The sequence below is a fragment of the Terrapene carolina genome, unplaced genomic scaffold, assembly GCF_002925995.2.
Source record: "Terrapene carolina triunguis isolate 2854851 unplaced genomic scaffold, T_m_triunguis-2.0 Scaffold141, whole genome shotgun sequence".
NCBI classification, from domain to species: Eukaryota; Metazoa; Chordata; order Testudines; family Emydidae; genus Terrapene; species Terrapene triunguis.
Window position 1 is genome coordinate 2033213 of NW_020664492.1, and position 18993 is coordinate 2052205.

At 44.7% G+C, this 18993-nt stretch overlaps 1 protein-coding gene across 1 annotated transcript in view; it reads right to left on the reverse strand.

The window, feature by feature from the left end:
- The window catches only part of LOC112103660 (mitochondrial intermediate peptidase-like), a 121526-nt gene that overhangs the window by 30389 nt on the left and 72144 nt on the right, over positions 1-18993 (reverse strand). Inside the window, exon 15 of the mRNA XM_029911992.1 lies at positions 9518-9637. Coding sequence (XP_029767852.1) covers positions 9518-9637 — 120 coding nt within the window. The remainder of the gene's footprint in view (positions 1-9517; positions 9638-18993) is intronic.

Below are 18993 nucleotides of genomic sequence, written 5' to 3' on the forward strand. Positions count from 1 at the left end.
TCCCCATCCACCCAACTCCCGTGCATCTGGATCCCCCCATGCCTCCTGCCAAGCCAAACCCCCTACACCCAAACCCCCACCCCACCGAGCCTCACCCCCCCTGCACCCAGACCCCCCACCCGCTGAGTTCCTACACTCAAACCCTCATCCTGATGAGCCCAAGTCCCCGTGCACTGGACCATCCCAAAGAGCCCCCTGCATCTGGACCCCACCCCACTGAGCCCCAACCAGCTGCACCTGGACTGCCACCCCACCAAGCCCCACTCCCCCAGCACCTGGACTCTCCCGCTGAGCCCCCAACATCCCAGACCCCCCATGCCAAGTCCCATCCTCCCACACCCAGACCCCCCCCTTCACCTGGACCCCCTGCAAAGTCCCCTTGCCCCTGCGCCTGGAACTCCCAGAAGAGCCCCTGTGCCGCCAGATTCCCCCTCGGAATCCCCACTGAGCCGCCTGCACCCAGAATGCCCTACACAGAACCCTCTTACCCCACATCTGGATCCCCCCACACTTGGATCCTGCCAGGCTGAGCTTGCCTGCTGACACCTGGTGCACTGGCATGGAAGGGCAGGGCCCCGGAGTGTTTCTGGGGCAGGCCCAGCCATTGCACTGTATCAGAGTCAGGTGCAGCCTCACTGCCAAGTTTGTGTCCCGGGGCAGGGGTGGGCGGGCTGCAGGGTGATCTCCCACCTCCATGCAGCCAGTGGCCCGTGCTCCCCACTGCCATACTGGAGCCTCCACATTTATTTATTGACAAATAAAATTTTCAGAATTTTGCAGAATTTTAAAATAGCGCGCAGAATTTTTCTTTTTTTGGTGTAGAATTCCCTCAGGAGTAATAATTGGTTAACCAACCGCAAACAAAGATTAACTATTAATGGAATTATGTCAGACTGGAAGGAGATCTCAAGTGGGGTTCCACAGGGATCTATTTTGGGTCTGGCATTGTTTAACATTTTATTAATGACCTGGAAGTCGGAATAAAGAGCACACTGATCAAATCTGCTGATGACACAAAGCTAGGGGAGGCTGCAAATACTTTGGAAGATAGAGCTAAAATTCAAAGGGACCTTGATAAACGCACAAATACAGAATGGGGGATAACTGGCTTGACAGCAGCACTGCTGAGAAGGATCTGGAAGTTTTGGTGGATCACAACCTCAACACCAGTCAACAATGTGATGCTGTTGCAAAAAAAGCAAATGTAATTTTGGGTTGTATTAACAGAGGCATAGGATGCAAATTACAGGAGCTGATAGTACCGCTCTACTCGGGGCTGGTTAGGCCTCAGCTGAAGTACCGTGTCCAATTTTGGTCACCAATGTATAGAAAGGATGTAGAGAAACTGGAAAGGATCCAGAGGTGAGCGACAAAGGTGATCAAAGGGATGGAATGCAAGCCATATGAGCAAAGGGTTCAGATTACAGCATCACAGATTTAGATTAAATCTCAGGAAAAACTTCCTAACTGTAAGAACAATAGGACAACGGAAGGAACTGCCTAAGGAAGTCATGGAAGCTGCTTCACTGGAGGTTTTCAAAAAGAGGTTGGATAGCCATCTGTCTTGGATGGTTTAGACCAGTGATATTCAGACTTCAGTGGTTCAGGAGCCAAATTAGTGATCATTACCCAAAAGAGCCATAGTAGTGTGAATTCATTGTTTCATTTACTATTTTTAGATACATATTACTCTCACAGCAAAATGACTGACCAGGAATTCTAAAATTGGTTAATAACATAGTAAAAGCCTCCTGATTGGTTAATACTTAAACTGCACAGTGTTTTAATATCAGGTGCTGCAAAGGGCCGCAGGAGTCACATTAAAGAACCACTTGCGGCTCCTGAGGTTGAGTCTGAGTATCACTGGTGTAGATACAACAAATCCTGCATCTTGGTAGGGGGTTAGACTACATGACCCTTGCAGTCCCTTCTAACCCTGTGGTTATATGATTCTATGATCTAATTTGGCCTCCAGAATCTCTATTAGATGTGAGGGTCTGTGACATAGATAGGATCCAGCTGACCCAACGGCTCTTGGCTAAACAGCATTCAACAATAGTTCAGCTGCATCTATTGCTGAAATCTTGTCAGCAGTGAGTAATTTTTATAGTGCACACAAGTTTTCAGAGCCCAGGGTGAGTTTATGGAGCTGGGAGTGAAGGAGAAATAAAAACTAACAAACCTCTACTTGAGAACTGAGAAAGTTTGCTATGAAGAGCAAACAACTAATATGGAACTCCACAGGTTCAGTTTTACAAAGTCACTATTTGGGGGGAGTCACAATTTAAGAGCAATTCATAATTTAATGTGGAAAAGCAGTGTTTAAAATCCAGGCTTTGAGAAGAATTGTGTCATTCCATTTTCTTTTAGATGTATCAAGAATGTCTGTGCTGACCTACATACAGTGAAACCCACATGAAGTCAATGGGCTTGCACTGGATGAAGGAAAGTGCAGAATTTAGTCCATTACTATTGTCTTTTCATAGCTATATGATTGCTTGTAATATAGGCATTGCTGCTTCAAAGTTGTCTCCTCTCAACATGGGCAGATAATTTCCATTAGCATTAACAAAAGTTACATGCATATGTCAGGAAGAGAATAAACCCAAAATGTATAATTGAGTTATTCAATTTTATTCCCCTACTCAGGAGCAGAAAACAAGTTATTTATCATACAGTAACTGTGATTCTTCGAGATGTTACTAAAGCTCCTCTGACAGCCATATAAACATCTATTTAAGACTACTGGAAATACACAATAGTCCCTTTTCATTATTACTAGCACTGATGGGAAAGCAAAAAGTATGCAGTTTGGTTTGTGCTACATTTAATACTCTCTATAGCTTAAAGGAGAGGTTACTTACCTTTCTGTAACCTGAATTCTTCATGTTGTGTGGCCCCTTTCGATATTCTACTGTGGGCACGCACGTGTTCCACACAAGCAAGACTTTCTGAAGACCACGCCTGTGCATTTCCTCTCCTCAGGCTGTAGACTGAGAGGGTACATCTATACCTAGCCGCTAGTTCGGCGGCTGGAAATCGAACTTCTGGGTTCGACTTATTGCGTCTTGTCTGGACGCGGTAAGTCGAACCCGGAAGTGCTCGCCGTCGACTGCGGTACTCCAGCTAGACGAGAGGAGTACCGCGGAGTCGACAGGGGAGTCTGCCTGTCGCGTCTGGACCGAGGTAAGTTCGAACTAAGGTACTTCGAACTTCAGCTACGTTATTCACGTAGCTGAAGTTGCGTACCTTAGTTCGAATTGGGGGGTAAGTGTAGACCAAGCCAGAGAATAAGGCAGTGTGAAAGGACTGCCTCTCCAGTTTCCTCTCTACTGCAACTGGCCAGATCTGCAGCAGAGGAGAAGGAGGGTGGGTAGTGGAATATAGATAAGGACCAACACATCTCCAAGAACTCAAGTGACAGAAAGGTAAGTAACCTCTCTTTCTTCAAGCACTGGCCCCTATCTGTATTCCACCGTGGGTGACTGAGAAGTAGTTTTCCTTATGGAGGAGGGTGTGATGACCTCAAAGAAGTCAGTGAATGGAAGACTGCTGAGCTCACTGCCGCATCAGCTGCTGAGGTCTGCACTACAATGTAATATTTTGCAAAGCTATGAAATGAACTCCAAGTCGTAACTTTACAAATCTCAGTTAGAGGAACTTCGCTGAGGAAAACCACTGACACCGCCTGAGTCCTGATACCCTATGGAGGAGGGATGCCAGCCACTTCGTAACACAGCAGGATCCAGCCAGAGATACGTTTGGATATTTTCTGCGCCAAAATAGCTTCTCCCTTCATGTGTTCAGTAAAGGATATAATTAGCTTGGGAGACTTTCAAAAGGATTTTGTTCTGCCTGGACAGAACACTAACACTCTTCGCACTTCCAGAGTATGAAGTCTCCTGTCTTTGCTGGTCATGTGAGTTTTGGTGAGAAGACAGGTAGATAGTCAGTCTACTTTAAATGGAATTTTGAGATCACGTTGGTTGTACATGTAGGGTATAGTCATAGGAAAGCCTTCTTATGAAAGACTGGGTCAGCCAGGAGGGCCCTGTAAAGATAAAGCCTTTGTCTGCAGCCATACTGTAAGGCAGAGGTGGGCAAACTACGGCCCGTGGGACCGTCCTGCCTGGCCCTTGAGCTCCCTGCCAGGTAGGCTAGCCCCCAGCCCCTCCCCTGCTGTCCCCCCTCCCCCGCAGCCATGCCCCCACACGGGCAGCGCTCTGGGCGGTGGGGCTGTGAGCTCCTGCTAAGCAGAGCGGCAGCGTGTCTAGCTCCGGCCGGGCGGCGCGGCTGCCAGACATGCTGCTCTGAGCGCCATGGTAATGGGGCCGAGGCCATGGGGTTGGATAAGGGGCGGGAGGTCCCAGGGGGCAGTCAGGGGACAGGGAGCAGGTGGATGGGGCAGCGGTTCTGGGGGCGCGGTGGTGGTCAGGGGACGGGGAACAGGGGGGTTGAATAAGCATGGGAGTCCCGGGGGGCCTGTCAGGGGGCGGGGGTATGGATAGGGGTCAGGGCAGTCAGGGGACTGGGAGCAGGGGGGTTGGATAGGAGGTGGGGTCCCAGGGGGCAGTTAGGGGCAGGGGGTGGTTGGGGCAGGGGGTCCCGGGAGGGGACGGTTATGGGACAAGGAGCAGGGGGGTTGGATGGGCTGGGAGTTCTGAGGGGGGCAGTCAGGGGGCGGGAAGTGGGAGGGGGCGGATTGGGGGTGGGGGCCAGGCTGTTTGGGGAGGCACAGCCTTCCCTACCCGGCCCTCCATACAGTTTTGCAACCCCAATGTGGCCCTCGGGCCAAAAAGTTTGCCCACCCCTGCTGTAAGGCCTAAAGCCTAAGGCCTTTGTCTGCAGCCAGATTAAAAGAGCAGCCAAGCAACAGCCATTAGCTGAGAAGCAGAAAGTCACATCCTCACATTCCATCTAAATTACATTAAAACAGGCTCACATATTAGATGGCTCACATATCATATGCCCCCATAGGTAGAACATATGCTGTATTATCAAATTGTGTGGTTCCCATTCATGGTCCCTTGATAAGAATCTGCTAAGGCTGTCCACAAGCTTGTTGCATTGCTCCAGGAGGTGCACTGCTGACAGAGTGACTGATGCACCAATTCCATAGGTTGACAGCTATTGCGCATAATGGAGTGGATTTTGCATCACTTGGTCTGTTGATATAGATTACTGTTGACTTGTTCAATCGCACTTCTGCATGTCTCACTGCTGTGCATGGGAGGAAGCATTTGCAAGCCCTGCGGACTGCTTGCGGTTCTAGCAGATTTATATGCATTCTGAACTCTTGTGGTGTCCAAGTGTCTTCTGCCACTTGTTCGTCCAGATGGCTGTCCCAGCCTAGGGAGGAGGCATCCGGAATTAATACTTTTTCTGGTGGTGGTGAAGTGAAAGCAATTCCTGTGCAAACCTGGTGGCTGTTTGCCCATCAGTTTACTGAGTCCTGTATTCTCTGAGTGGTGGCTCTTTTTCGATGCAGTCTCTGCTTGGGATGTACATTGTTTTGAGCTAAGTTTTGAGCTAAGGCACAAGGTCGGAGCTTTGCAAACTGTGTTACATAAGTACAGGCTGCCATTGGCCTAAGAGTAAGACAAGTTTGAACCCAGGTCTGTGGACTGGCCTGAAAGCTGCATGACCATTGTTGTCACTGTCTAGCAGGAAAGCTCTGTCTCTGACGGAATTCAGTGTTGCTCCAATGAATTCTTCTGTCTATGTGAGGACTAACAACGATTTCTCTTTGTCTACAGAGATGCCCAGGGACTGATGCAGCTAGAATAGGGGCTCTTGTTGCAGAATGGACCTCTTAGTGAGATCTCCCAGTCAGTAACCATTTGTCAAGGGGCAGAAATATTGAGATTCCCTTGAGGCAAAGGTGGGCTACCACTGACATCATTTCTGTAAACACCCTTGGGGCTGTAGCCAGACTGAAGGGAAGTAGCTTGTACTGTTAATGATAGGAACCTATGGAAACCTGAGAACTTTCCTGTGTGCAAGTGAGGTACATGAAAACAGGTATCCTTCACGTTGTGAATTATGAACTAGTCTCCTTTGCTTAATGATAAAATTGCTGCTGCCAACGTTACCATTCTAAATCGTGTTGCTGGGATATAGACACTGAGTTGCTGTAGGTTTATGGTTTTTTTCTTTGAATCATGAAGTATTTGTAATAGAATCCTCTTCCTTGGTAAAGGGGAGAACCAGGTTCTGTGGCTCCCAGTTGAAGACGGGAGTTTATCTCCTGTGAGAGTGATCCCTGAAGAGAAATCGGGATGGAGGATGAGGAGGGGAAAGGGAGAGGAATTCTACTGTATATCCTGTTTGGATAATATCAAGAATCCATCTGTTGGATGTAATGCTCTGCCAGTTGTCAAAGAAGTGGGCTAAATGACCCCCAAATCAGAAAAAGTTAGACAAATTTAGCTATAGAGATGATTTGCAGCTCCTTAGGTTCCAGTTGGAAGGAGGAGGCAGAAGGAGTTGTTTGTTTAAGCCTCTGTAGTTGTGTGCACTTCTTTGGGGGCTCATAATGGCTATGATGGAAGAATGGCTCAGGAGTTGATCTTTGTCTGGTGCATAAATCCTGAGGGAGAGGAGAATTGCCCAGGATACCTTTAACGAAAGTAGGGACTTGTTCATCCTTTCACTAAAAAGCTAAGTTTCCTCTGAAGGGCAGATCCTCGATTCTGACTTGGCTCTCCTTTGGGAACCCAGATGAGTGAAGCCACGCCACTCTTTTCACAATCACAGCAGTGGCTACTGACCAAGCAGCCATGCCAGCCACATTGATGGCAGTGATGACTTCACAGTCAGGTTTCCCTCCTAGATGAGTGCTTCAAACTGTCCTCTAAGCTCACGTGGAATCTTATCTGAAAACTCTGTGAATAAGTTGTAGTTCACAAGGTTGTACTTGGCCAAAAGCACCTGACAGTTTGCTATTGTGAATTGCAGGCTGGTAGCTGAAAAGACCTTTCTGCCAACAGTACAGTCCCTTAGCTTCCTTATCAAGTGGAAAAGATCATACCTGGTGTTGCCTGTTTCTCTCTGATGCTGCTTGGGCAATCAGTGGATTTGGTGCTGGATGACTAAATAAAAATTCTGTCCCTTTGGCTGGGACAAAACATGTCTTCTCTGTCCTTTTAAGGGTGAGAGCACATGTGGCAGGTGTGTGCCACACCATCTTTGCTGGTTCCATGATCACGTCATTAATAGATAGTGCAATTTTACTGAGTCCAATAATCTGAAGGATATCAGAGTTTGTGGGATGCCTCCTGCGCCTCCACCATATCAAGTAGCAAGAGCTATGCTACAAAAGTTACTAACTGTTCTTGTAGTGTAGTTTCTTGATAAGAGTAATTTAGGCTACGTCCTCACTACAGGGGGGGGTCGATTTAAGATACGCAAATTCAGCTACGCGAATAGCGTAGCTGAATTCGACGTATCGCAGCCGACTTACCCCGCTGTAAGGACAGTGGCAAAATCGACCTCCGCGGCTTCCCGTTGACGGCGCTTACTCCCACCTCCGCTGGTGGAGTAAGAGCGTCGATTCGGGGATCGATTGTCGCGTCCCAACGGGACGCGATAATTCGATCCCCGAGAGGTCGATTTCTACCCGCCGATTCAGGCGGGTAGTGTAGACATAGCCTTAGATGTTAAATGTGTTAAAAGTCCTAGCACAGATGCCCTCAAATTCTGAATATAAGAAACTAGACAGTATATTGACAATATAACTCAATTATTAGTGCTTTTGTACTGGGACAGACTGTGGGATCAAGTCATACACCAAAGCTTGTACTAAAATGGTGATGCTATGTTGCACTACAAAATGTTGCTTAATGTTACAGGCACCATCCTGTGGATAAATTATGAAGGTGGAGATTAAAGATTACAAGACAATCTTCAAAGCAAGAAAGGAACTTATCTGGTGACCTGGCCAACATTCCCCTCTTAGGGATTTGCAGGGGGAGAGGGGTTCTAAAGTTCAAGACTATGTGAACAAATATTAAATGCCTCCATGTGCCTAATCATTCTATATTAAGAGTATTTAAACAATAAAGTTTGAGTATTAAAGACAATGTACAATCAAATTCTATTCTCTAGGGATATCCGGCCTCTGACTCTGTGGCTGAGAAGGGGGCCAAGGGAGTAGAATCAGCTGCTACCTAAGGAGCAGGAAGGGTTTGTAGGGAAAGGATGCACACCCTTTAGGGTAACTGGAGCCCCATTCTTTGTGGGGAAGGGTTGTTCGGTTCCTGCACAGCACCAAGCAATGAAAGAACACAACTGCATTATGGGAGGAGTGAACGGCTACTCAGGCTGGGCTCCTAGGTTCAGAATTTGATAGGATAGAGTACAAGAACTATGTGCATACCTAAACAATTGATTCACTTTTGTTTGTTTGTTTAAAATGTGATTTAAATTCCAAGGATAAACGGTTTTGCATCTTCAGAATATAATTTTCACATAATTAAAACACACACATTCTCATTCAGAAAAATAATTAATAATCAATCTGACATCAGGAATCATAAAATTCAAAAACCAATAGGAGAACACTTCCATCTCTCTGGTCACTCAATAACAGACCTCAAAGTGGCAATTATTCAACAAAAAAACTTCAAAAACAGACTCCAATGTGAAGCTGCAGAACTGGAATTAATTTGCAAACTAGATACCATCAGATTAGGCCTGAATAAAGACTGGGAGTGGTTGGGTCATTACAAAACCTAAACTTAATTTCCCCAATACTAATTTCTCCCTACCATTACTCACACCTTCTTGTCAACTGTCTGTAATGGGCCACTCTCTTACCACTTCAAAAGTAATTTTTCTTCCCTTGGTATCCTGCTGTTAATTGATTTATCTCATTAGACTGACCTAACACTTGGTAAAGCACCCACATCCTTTCATGTATTTATACTTGCTCCTGTATTTTTTACTTCATACATCTGATGAAGTGGGTTCTAGCCCACGAAAGCTTATGCCCAAATAAATTTGTTAGTCTCTAAGGGCCACAAGGACTCCTCGTTTTTCTTGTATTCTCTGAATGCTAACAACATACAACATGTTTTACACAATTTGCTTCATTTGCCAAAATGGCTGTTGGACTGTTAGAGTGGAACAAAAATGCTGTTTTTCACAGTCCCAAAATTATAGAAAAACTAATTCCACTAAGCTCTTTGTCATTCGGAAATACAGTACTAATAGAGTACTGACTCCACATTCTCATCACAGAAGCAAGGAAATTATATTTAAATGCAAGCACACACAGGCACAGTAGCTTGACAGAAGTTCTGGAGTTGAAATTTTTCAGTTTCAGTAGTGACACACCTGGATATTTATGCGAAAAACCTCAGTAAGCCGCCTCTGTTTTGAATTATGCTGATAGGAAATGTGGAGATTTTAAGATTCTGCTGAAAGCTTAGTCAGCCTGCTAAAGTCACAAGGCCTAAGCATTTCCAAACTTTCCTTTTCTTTTAAAGTATGAATGAGAATGAAATGTTATACTCACAGTGTTTGGTACGTATGGTAATCCATAAAATTTCTCCTGGGTTTCCTTTAAAATTTCTGTGGTTGACCTCTTTAGAGGATGTTCCCCATGGTAGAGTTGGTCCAAGACAGCATAAAAGACCTAGACAGATAAAACATATATTCAGCTTTGGCTCACAGTCTTGGCATTTGACATGTGGTTAACCAACAAAGACAGAGGCAATAGAATAAACCATGAGAACTTAAAATATGTACATTTCCTGGCTCTTCTATTTTTGGTATAAAATAAAAGGATAAGGGACTGATCCTTGTGCTGAGTGCCCTCAATCCAACTGACAAACAGATGTTGAGGACTTAGTGTCTTGTAAGATTAGTTCCCTGACACTTAAAATGCACTGTCAACCTCTGTAAGCTCATGTATTTTTCTACCTTAAACAAAATTGAAACCAATGCCTAATGTCCCAAAGAAGTCCATCTTTTTGGGGGGGAAAGTTTTAAAATACTCTTATTAATAAGAGACTTTCAAAATACCTTCCTTGGGTTCTGAGAGACAGACACAGCACAGCCCAACATGATGTCACTAGGATGCACATGCTGTGTATGGCGCCATAAAGAGTAGAAGATCACAACTGCCGTGAAGAGGGCTAAGCAGTGGACACCAAAAGTGTCTTGAGACGGATGGCAGAAGGAGCCACTGGTGGCACCTCTCAAGTTCCCTCTAGAACTGGTCCAAGGCATAAGAAGAGGTAAGGGAATTAGGAAAGAAGTGCTACTGAAAGAGATCAATATTTTACTGGTGCTTGGAGCAGCATATGTGGGACTTTTATGGGACTCAGGAATTGTATGAGAGGTGCTGAGGGTTTTTCAGGGTTGGAAGTCACAGAGTGAGAAATGGAGTTGCAGCATGTTGATTTGTGAGACTAAATGCTTTGTGGGAGGTTTGTGGGGCAGAGACAACTGTCCAATTCACGATATTCTGCAAAGATTTGGTGGAGACAGACATTAGGCCTAAACCAGGAGTCAGGTTGCAGTAGGATGGACCAACTGTTAGGTGGAGCAGCAGCCACACTAAGCACCCTAGGGACCCATACAGGATTTCTTGTCTGTGGATAAAGTGGCCCAGTGCAAATCCCATGGAAATAAATATATTTAGGAGTTAGGAAGAAATAGTTAACTGCAGCCCCTCCCCAACATCTAAGTGGAGCACCAGGATGTTTCACAGGAAACCATTGTGCTCCTGCTGGAAGGAGATGAATTTGTGATTCAGGAGGTAACATTAATATCTTATCCTTTATCAACACTTGTGTAATACAATACTACTATATTAACTCCTTTACTGCTTTGGGAGCCCTGAGACAATTCAGGAGCTTAACTGTGTACTAGCTCTGTGCTATCATGAAAATCCAAACAGAAATGGCTTTTTACTGAAATATAACGAGATTAAAGTTTTAACAGACATTTGTCACAGCCCTGTTAAAGCTCCCCCTGCTGGACATTCACCAGGCTGCCACGTTTCAGTCTCACATGCCAGACCCATCTGCTTCTAAGCTTCCCTTGGTCTGGGTAGCCTCCGGCACTGTTTCTTTGGCCTCTCTGGAATACATCCCACTGGGCACAGCGTCTATTACCCTTCACAGAAGTGGGAACTCAGGGTCCAACTGCCTTAGGTTCTCAGAACCACCACCACCCCCTGCCAAGGTACACCAGTTGCTTAAGCACACTCTTTCTCATAATTCCAGCCTTGTGAGCACTCTGGTGTACAGTTTAGATGAAACAAGTAACACACAGGCATTGCAAAAGGGATTCTAAAACACTTATCCTTTACTTTAAAAAAACTTATGAGATATACTGATCTACACAAACCAACAGAACTCCTATTTATCATTCCCTTCCTTAATTTCCTCACCACTCAAGTGTTCTTTGTTTGGGATTTAGAATGATAGAATTGTAGGATCGGAGGGAACCTCGAGAGGTCATTTAGTCCAGTCCCCTGCACTCATGGAAAGACTAAGTATTATCTAGACCATCCTTGACAGGTGTTTGTCTAACCTGCTCTTAAAAATCTCCAATGATGGAGATTCCACAACATTCCTCAGCAATTTATTCCAATGCTTAACGACCCTGAGAGTTAGGAAGTTTTTCCTAATGTCCAACCTAAACTGCCCTTGCTGCAACTTAAGCTCATTGCTTCTTGTCCTAAAAAGGGTTAAAAGTAGCCCTGGAGAGGTCTGCGGCAGGGATAGAGAAGTAGAAGCAGCAAAAGTAGGCTGATTGGGGAAGCAGCCACAGCTGTCACTGCGCCCAGTCAGGGCCCAGCTGGCCCTGATAACAGGGCTGGAGGGCCAGGAGACAGGGGAGTTTCTCTCCAGCCCTGGAGGGAGAAGGGCTGGCTGCCTGGGAGAAAAGGGTACCTGAACTGGAGCAGTGCTGGGGAATAAGGCAGGAGGAACTGGGGAGCTCCAACCTGGTAAACCTCCAGGCTGCAGGCCTTGTGCAAGGCCTAAAGAAGGGTACTGGGGTTAGGCAGAGGCCGCTGGACCAAACCTCCTTGCCAATGAGGAGTGGCCTTTACAGACTGCAGTTTGCCCCAGTAAGCAGGGGCTAGATGACGACTGGCAGTAGCCACTGAGGCAAGGTGAGCTTAGAGGGTTGGGGGTTCCCCTGGGAGGGGAGACGCAGAGCATGGGGGTACTACTGGGGCAGAATCCTGAAGTAAAGGGCACCAGGGTCCGGGAGGAACACAGGTCCAGCAGCAGGCGAGACACCGGCCTGCAGAGGGTGCTCCAAAGCTGGAATTGAGCTAATTCCCAGGACAACCGACAGGAGGTGCTGCGCAGGTAAGTCATCACATCACTACACCTATCCTCAGAGGTTAAGAGGAGCAATTTTTCTCCCTCTTTGGTGTAATAACCTTTTATGTACTTGAAAACTGTTATGTCCCCTCTCAATCTTCTCTTCTCCAGACTAAACAAACCCAACTTTTTCAATCTTCCCTCAAAGGTCATGTTTTCTAGACCTTGAATCTTCTTTGTTGCTCTTCTCTGGACTTTCTCCAATTTGTCCACAACTTGCCTGAAATGTGGCACCGAGAACTGGACACAATTCTCCAGTTGAGGCCTAATCAACAGAGAGGAATTACTTCTTGTGTCTTCCTTACAACATTCCTGCTAATATATCCCAGAATGATGTTTGTTTTAGTTTTTGTAACAGTGTTACACTGTTGATTCATATTTAGTTGTGATCCAGTAGGACCTCCAGATCCCTTTCTGGGAGTACTCCTTCCTAGGCAGTCATTTCCTGTTTTGTATGTATGCATCTGATTGTTCCTCCCTAAGTGGAGTACTTTGCATTTGTCCTTATTGAATTTCATCCTATCACTTCAGACCATTTCTCCAGTTTGTCCAGATCATTTTGTATTTTAATTGTATCTTCCAAAGCACTTGCAACTCCTCCCAGTTTGGTATCATCCACAAACTTTGTAAGTGTACTCTCTATGCTATTGTCTAGATCACTGATGAAGATATTGAACAGAACCAGACTCAGAACCGATACTGTGGGACCCTACTTCATATGCCCTTCCAGTTTGACTGTAAACCACTGATAACTACTCTCTGGGAACGTTTATCCAACCAGTTATGCACTCCACCTTATAGTAGCTCCATCTAGGTTGTATTTCCCTAGTTTGTTTATGAGGTCACGCAAGATGGTATCAAAAGCCTTACTAAAGTCAAGATATACCACATCTACCTCTTCCCCCTTATCCACAAGGCTTGTTACCCTGTCAAAGAAAGCTATTAGGTTGATTTGACATGATTTGTTCTTGACAAATCCATGCTGACTGTTACTTATCACCTTATTATCTTCTAGTTGTCTGCAAACTGATTGCTTAATTACTTGCTCCATTATCTTTCTGGGTACTGAAATTTAGCCATTTAGTCAGAGTACTTCGGGGGTCCAGGATCGCACCCTCCTGAACAGGGCTCCTCCTCCAAATCATGGAGTCTCTCTCGCTCTCTCTCACACAGCTAGCTTCCGTCTCTCTCTCCCCTCACATAATGGCAGGTGAGAGACCCTTTCTTAACCTCTGGGCCCCTCTATTCCCTTTAAAAAAAAAAAAATCTGTACATGAAATAGGGAACTTGGGAGACGGTACTGTGAAAAAGATGAGCGAATCATTCACACCAGCAGTTCTCAACCAGGGGTCCCGTGCCTCCTGGGGGGCTGCGAGCAGGTTTCAGGGGGTCTGCTAAGCAGGGCTGGCGTTAGACTGTATGGGACCCAGGGCAGAAAGCCCAAGCCTGAGCCTGAACCCTGCCATGCGAGGCTGAAACCAAAGCCCGAGCAACTTAGCTTGCTACCCGCTAATGCTGGTCCTGGCTTTTATATGCAGAAAAACAGTTGTTGTGGCACAGGTGGGTCGTGGAGTTTTTATAAGATGCTGGGGGGGGGGGGCCTCAGAAGAAAAAAGTTGAGATGATCTGACTAAAATGGAATTGTGTCTTATAGCACGCTCAACTATTTCTTTGAAAGTCTTATGATTGGGTAAAAAAAATCCAAACCCACTGACAGCTTGCGACTTAGCCAGAGTTCATTCATTATCATAGATTTGGTTTGGATTATGTCCTATCTAAGTCTTTACGACTAAATGTAAATATTTCCTAAGGATTCTGTTACTTCTGTTTGAATTACTCTCTTCCAAACATATAGCAGCTTATTAAACCTTTCAACTAGATTTCCAAAATGATAAACTCTGGTAAGACATTCAAAAGCTGCTTTTCCATGGCACACGTGTATGCTCTTGTGGTTAGAGCAGAGAACTGGGTGTCAGGACTTCTGGGATCTATTTCTGGACCCTCTGCTAAAAAACAATGAGGTGGGTTATTTAGAGAATAATGCAGAAATAGAGAGCTGGAGAAATAAGCCACTGAAGCGAGTTACAAGCTTCCCCCTTCCCTGGCACATGTAGAGTGTTAGAAGGAAGTTCTGACCCTTGTAGGGTGATCAGATGTCCCGATTTTATAGGGACAGTCCTGATTTTGGGGTCTTTTTCTCACATAGGCACCTATTACCCCCTACCTCCTGTCCTGATTTTTGACACTTACTATCTGGTCAGCCTAGACCCAGGCCACCAGGAGTGCACAGCGAAAATAAATCCACCCTGGAAATAAACACTGATGACTTTACATAGGTAAGTATTTTCAACTATGAGTCATAGTTAGGTGTGTCTGCCATAGCTATGGGAATGAAAGATATTTCACATTGCCGTGTGATTTGGAGATTGTTGCTGAGGACCCCATTTTTAAGCATTTAGATACGGGTAGATTTCTACTATCGGTGTTTATCTAGAATAGACTTTAAATAAGAGGAAGCAGTGTCTTACTGTAATTATTATAAATTACTACATTAATTAGCTTAAACAGTGCACTTAAAATGTTACTAATTAATTTGGTTCCAATTATTTCTAGCTCCCTGCCTGCTTGTAAAGAGTCATTATGTAATGAGCTATACCTGTGCCAATGAGCTATACCTGTGTTTTGAGCTCTCAAAACTGGAGACTCTCATACAAAACCAACCTTCCACACAAACTTCCACGTGGCTGGACTTTACAAAAATAAGACAAGCCATTTACAACACACACTTTGTTTCTCTACAGAGGAAAAAGGACAGTAAACTATCTAAACTCAGACATGCCACAGGGAGCTACAACAGTGGTACCCTTAACTCACCCAATAATATTGTTAATATATCCAATCACACACTTAGCCCGTCAGAAGAGTCTGTCCTATCTCGGGGACTCTCTTTCTGCCCCACCACCCCCATGCACATGATACAGTTCTGCAGTGATCTGGAAGCCTACTTTCACCGTCTCCAACTCAAGGAATATTATCAACACACCACTGAACAGCACACTGACCCACAGGAATTCTCCTACCAACACTACAAGAAGAAGAATTCTGTGTGGACTCCTCCTGATGGTCGAAATGACAGACTGGACTTCTACACCGAGTGCTTCTGCAGACGTGCACTGACTGAAATTGTGAACAAAACAGCATCACTTGCCCCATAACCTCAGCCGTACAGAACGCAATGCCATCCACAGCCTCAGAAACAACTCTGACATTATAATCAAAGGGGCTGACAAAGGAGGTGCTGTAGTCATCATGAACAGGTCGGATTATGAACAGGAGGCTGCCAGGCAACTCTCCAACACCACATTCTACAGGCCACTATCCTCCGATCCCACTGAGGAGTACCAAAAGAAACTATACCATCTGCTCAACTAACTTCCTGCTATAGCACGGGAACAAATCTACAGAGACATACCCCTAGAGCCCCAACCAGGAGCATTCTGTCTGCTACCCAAGATCCATAAACCTGGAAATCTTGGACGCCCCAGCATCTCAGGCATTGGAACTCTTACAACAGGATTATCTGGCTCTTTGGACTCTCTCCTCAGACCCTATGCTACCAACACTCCTAGCTATCTTTGGGACACCACCGACTTCCAGAGGAAACTACAATGCATTGGTGATCTTCCTAAAAACACCACCCTGGCCACCATGGATGTAGAAGCTCTTTACACCAATATTCCCCACACGAGGATGGACTAGAAGCTGTCATGAACAGTATCCCTGATGAGGCCACGGCACACCTGGTAGCTGAGCTTTGTAACTTTGTCCTCACCCACAACCATTTCAGATTTGGGGACAACTTATACCTTCAAGTCAGCAGCACTGCTATGGATATCCGCATGGCCCCACAGTATGCCAACATTTTTATGGCTGACTTAGAACAACGCTTCCTCAGCTCTCGTCCTCTAGTGCCCCTCCTCTACTTGCACTACATTGATGACATCTTCATCATATGGACCCACGGATAGGAGGCCCTTGAAGAATTCCACCTGGATTTCAACAATTTCCACCCACTTACTGGACACTACAGTGCAAATAAGTGATGGTCACATAAACACCACCCTATACTGGAAACCTACGGACCACTATTCTTACCTACATGCCTCCAGCTTCCATCCAGGACACATCACACAATCCACTGTCTCCAGCCAAGCCCTAAGATACAACCGCATTTGCTCCAATCCCTCAGACAGAGACAAACACCTATAAGATCTTTATCAAGTATTCTTAAAACTACAATACCCACCTGGGGAAGTGAGGAAACACACTGACAGAGTGAGACAGGTACCCAGAAATCACCTACTTCAGGACAGGCCCAACAAGGAAAATAACAGAACACCACTGGTCATCACGGACAGCTCCCAGCTAAAACCTCTCCAGCACATCATCAACGATCTACAACCTATCCTGGAAAACGATCACTCACTCTCACAGACCTTGGGAGGCAGGCCAGTCCTCGCTTAAGACAGCCCCCTAACCTGAAGCAAATACTCACCAGCAACTACACACCACACCACAGAAACACTAACCCAGGAACCAATCCCTGTAACAAACCCCGTTGCCAACTCTGTCCCCGTATCTACTCTAGCGACACCATCATAGGACCCAACCACATCAGCCACACCACCAGGGGCTCATTCACCTGCACATCTACTAATGTGATATATGACACCATGTGCCAGCAATGCCCCTCAGCCATGTACATTGGCCAAACCGGACAGTCTCTACGTAAAAGAATAAATGGACACAAATCAAACATCAGGAATGGTAACATACAAAAGCCAGTAGGAGAACACTTCAATCTCCCTGGACATTCAATAACAGATTTAAAAAGTAGCCATCTTTTAACAAAAAAAACTTCAAAAACAGACTTCAAAGAGAAACAGCAGAGCTACAATTCATTTGCAAACTTAACACCATTAATTTGGGCTTGAATAGGGACTGGGAGTGGCTGGCTCACTACAAAAGCAATTTCCCCTCTCTTGGTATTGACATGTCCTCATCAATTATTGGGAGTGGACCACATCCATCCTGACTGAATTGACCTTTTCATCACTGGTTCTCCACTTGTAAGGTAACTCCCTTCTCTTCAGGTGCCAGTATATTTATGCTTGTATCTGTAATTTTCACTCCATGCATCTGAAGAAGTGGGTTTTTACCCACAAAAGCTTATGCCCAAATAAATCTGTTAATCTTTAAGATGCCACTGGACTCCTCGTTGTTTTTGTGGATACAGACTAACACGGCTACCCCTTTGACACTGTGCCAATAAAGTTACTGCAGGCCCAAACTTACAGGAATTTACTCCACATGACAAAAATATGCCTATTGAAAAGATGTGTATTTAAATGTAGAGTACAGAACTCAGGTTTCCTCATCTCTCTCCAGAATCTACTAGAGATCACAGCAGCTGAAATTATTATAGCAAAACTCAAGTTTATGGATGAAAAGGCAATTTAATTTTATTCTCCTTTTTTTAGATACCATAAGAATTAGTAGAAGGTATCTGAAAGTTGTTTTATTTATTTATTTTTTGAATAGGCTAAAACACATCTATGATATTTCCCTACTCTTGGAAAATTCAAAGCATTTTCATTTTCAAAAGGTAAAGTAATGAATGGCATGTATGGCACTTAGCCCTCAAAGAGAAATATGTGCTTTTGCTAAGTTTGATGAAAATGAGTTTGAGTTTTCAGTTATAAAGTTATATCTTTACCAATTTGTGTGCAATGAATGTTGTTATTCAGATATTAATACATATGTAGGAGAACATATCTGGACAACTAAATTAAAATAAATACAAGAGTTTATTCCAATGACTATAACTTCAAATAACTACACAGAAAACAATACACATCTCTACAAAGGAATGTGGGAACTCTGTATTCACCACCATGCACACGTCTCCAGGAACAATTTTTGTGAACGAAATAACTGAAGTGACCGTCAGCCAATCTTTTGATCTGGGATTAGTTTATATGCACCTGCAGGCATTACTGTTAGATTCCCTGAAGATGCATTGAAATAGAAAGTCAAATACTTATGGCAACTCTGGTCCAGGACAAATATAAATTGACTGCTGAAAGGAAATCCTTGGGCTCTATTGCTAGTACAGATATTACTGAACAAAGAATGTCTGTGTTTGAAAGCACATGTCCATCACTTCAGAATTTCAAGTCAATTACTGGTCTGTACCCTGGTGGATTATTCAAAATTAGTGGCTCTCATGAACAGAGTATATTTTTTGAGTATTCATTCATCAGTAGTAAATTTTGCTTTTTCAGAACTGTTGTACAGTTCGGAGCAATTCTGCTTTAATTCTTGTATAATTCCTTCTAGATTGCAAACAATCTCTCTCAGATAGCTCTCAGATTTAGTAGCATAGCACATGTCTGTATATGAAAAAAATTATAAGCAACAATTATGCATTTCAAAATCAGAATTGCCAGGGGCATTTCACTGCTTTCACATTACCAAGGTAAAGCAGCGCTCCCCTCCACATCACTCAGTTCTCACAGAACCCACCATGGCCAGTGACACCCAAAGTTGCAGTGGTTTAACTAAAAGTGTGACTTAAAAACTGACT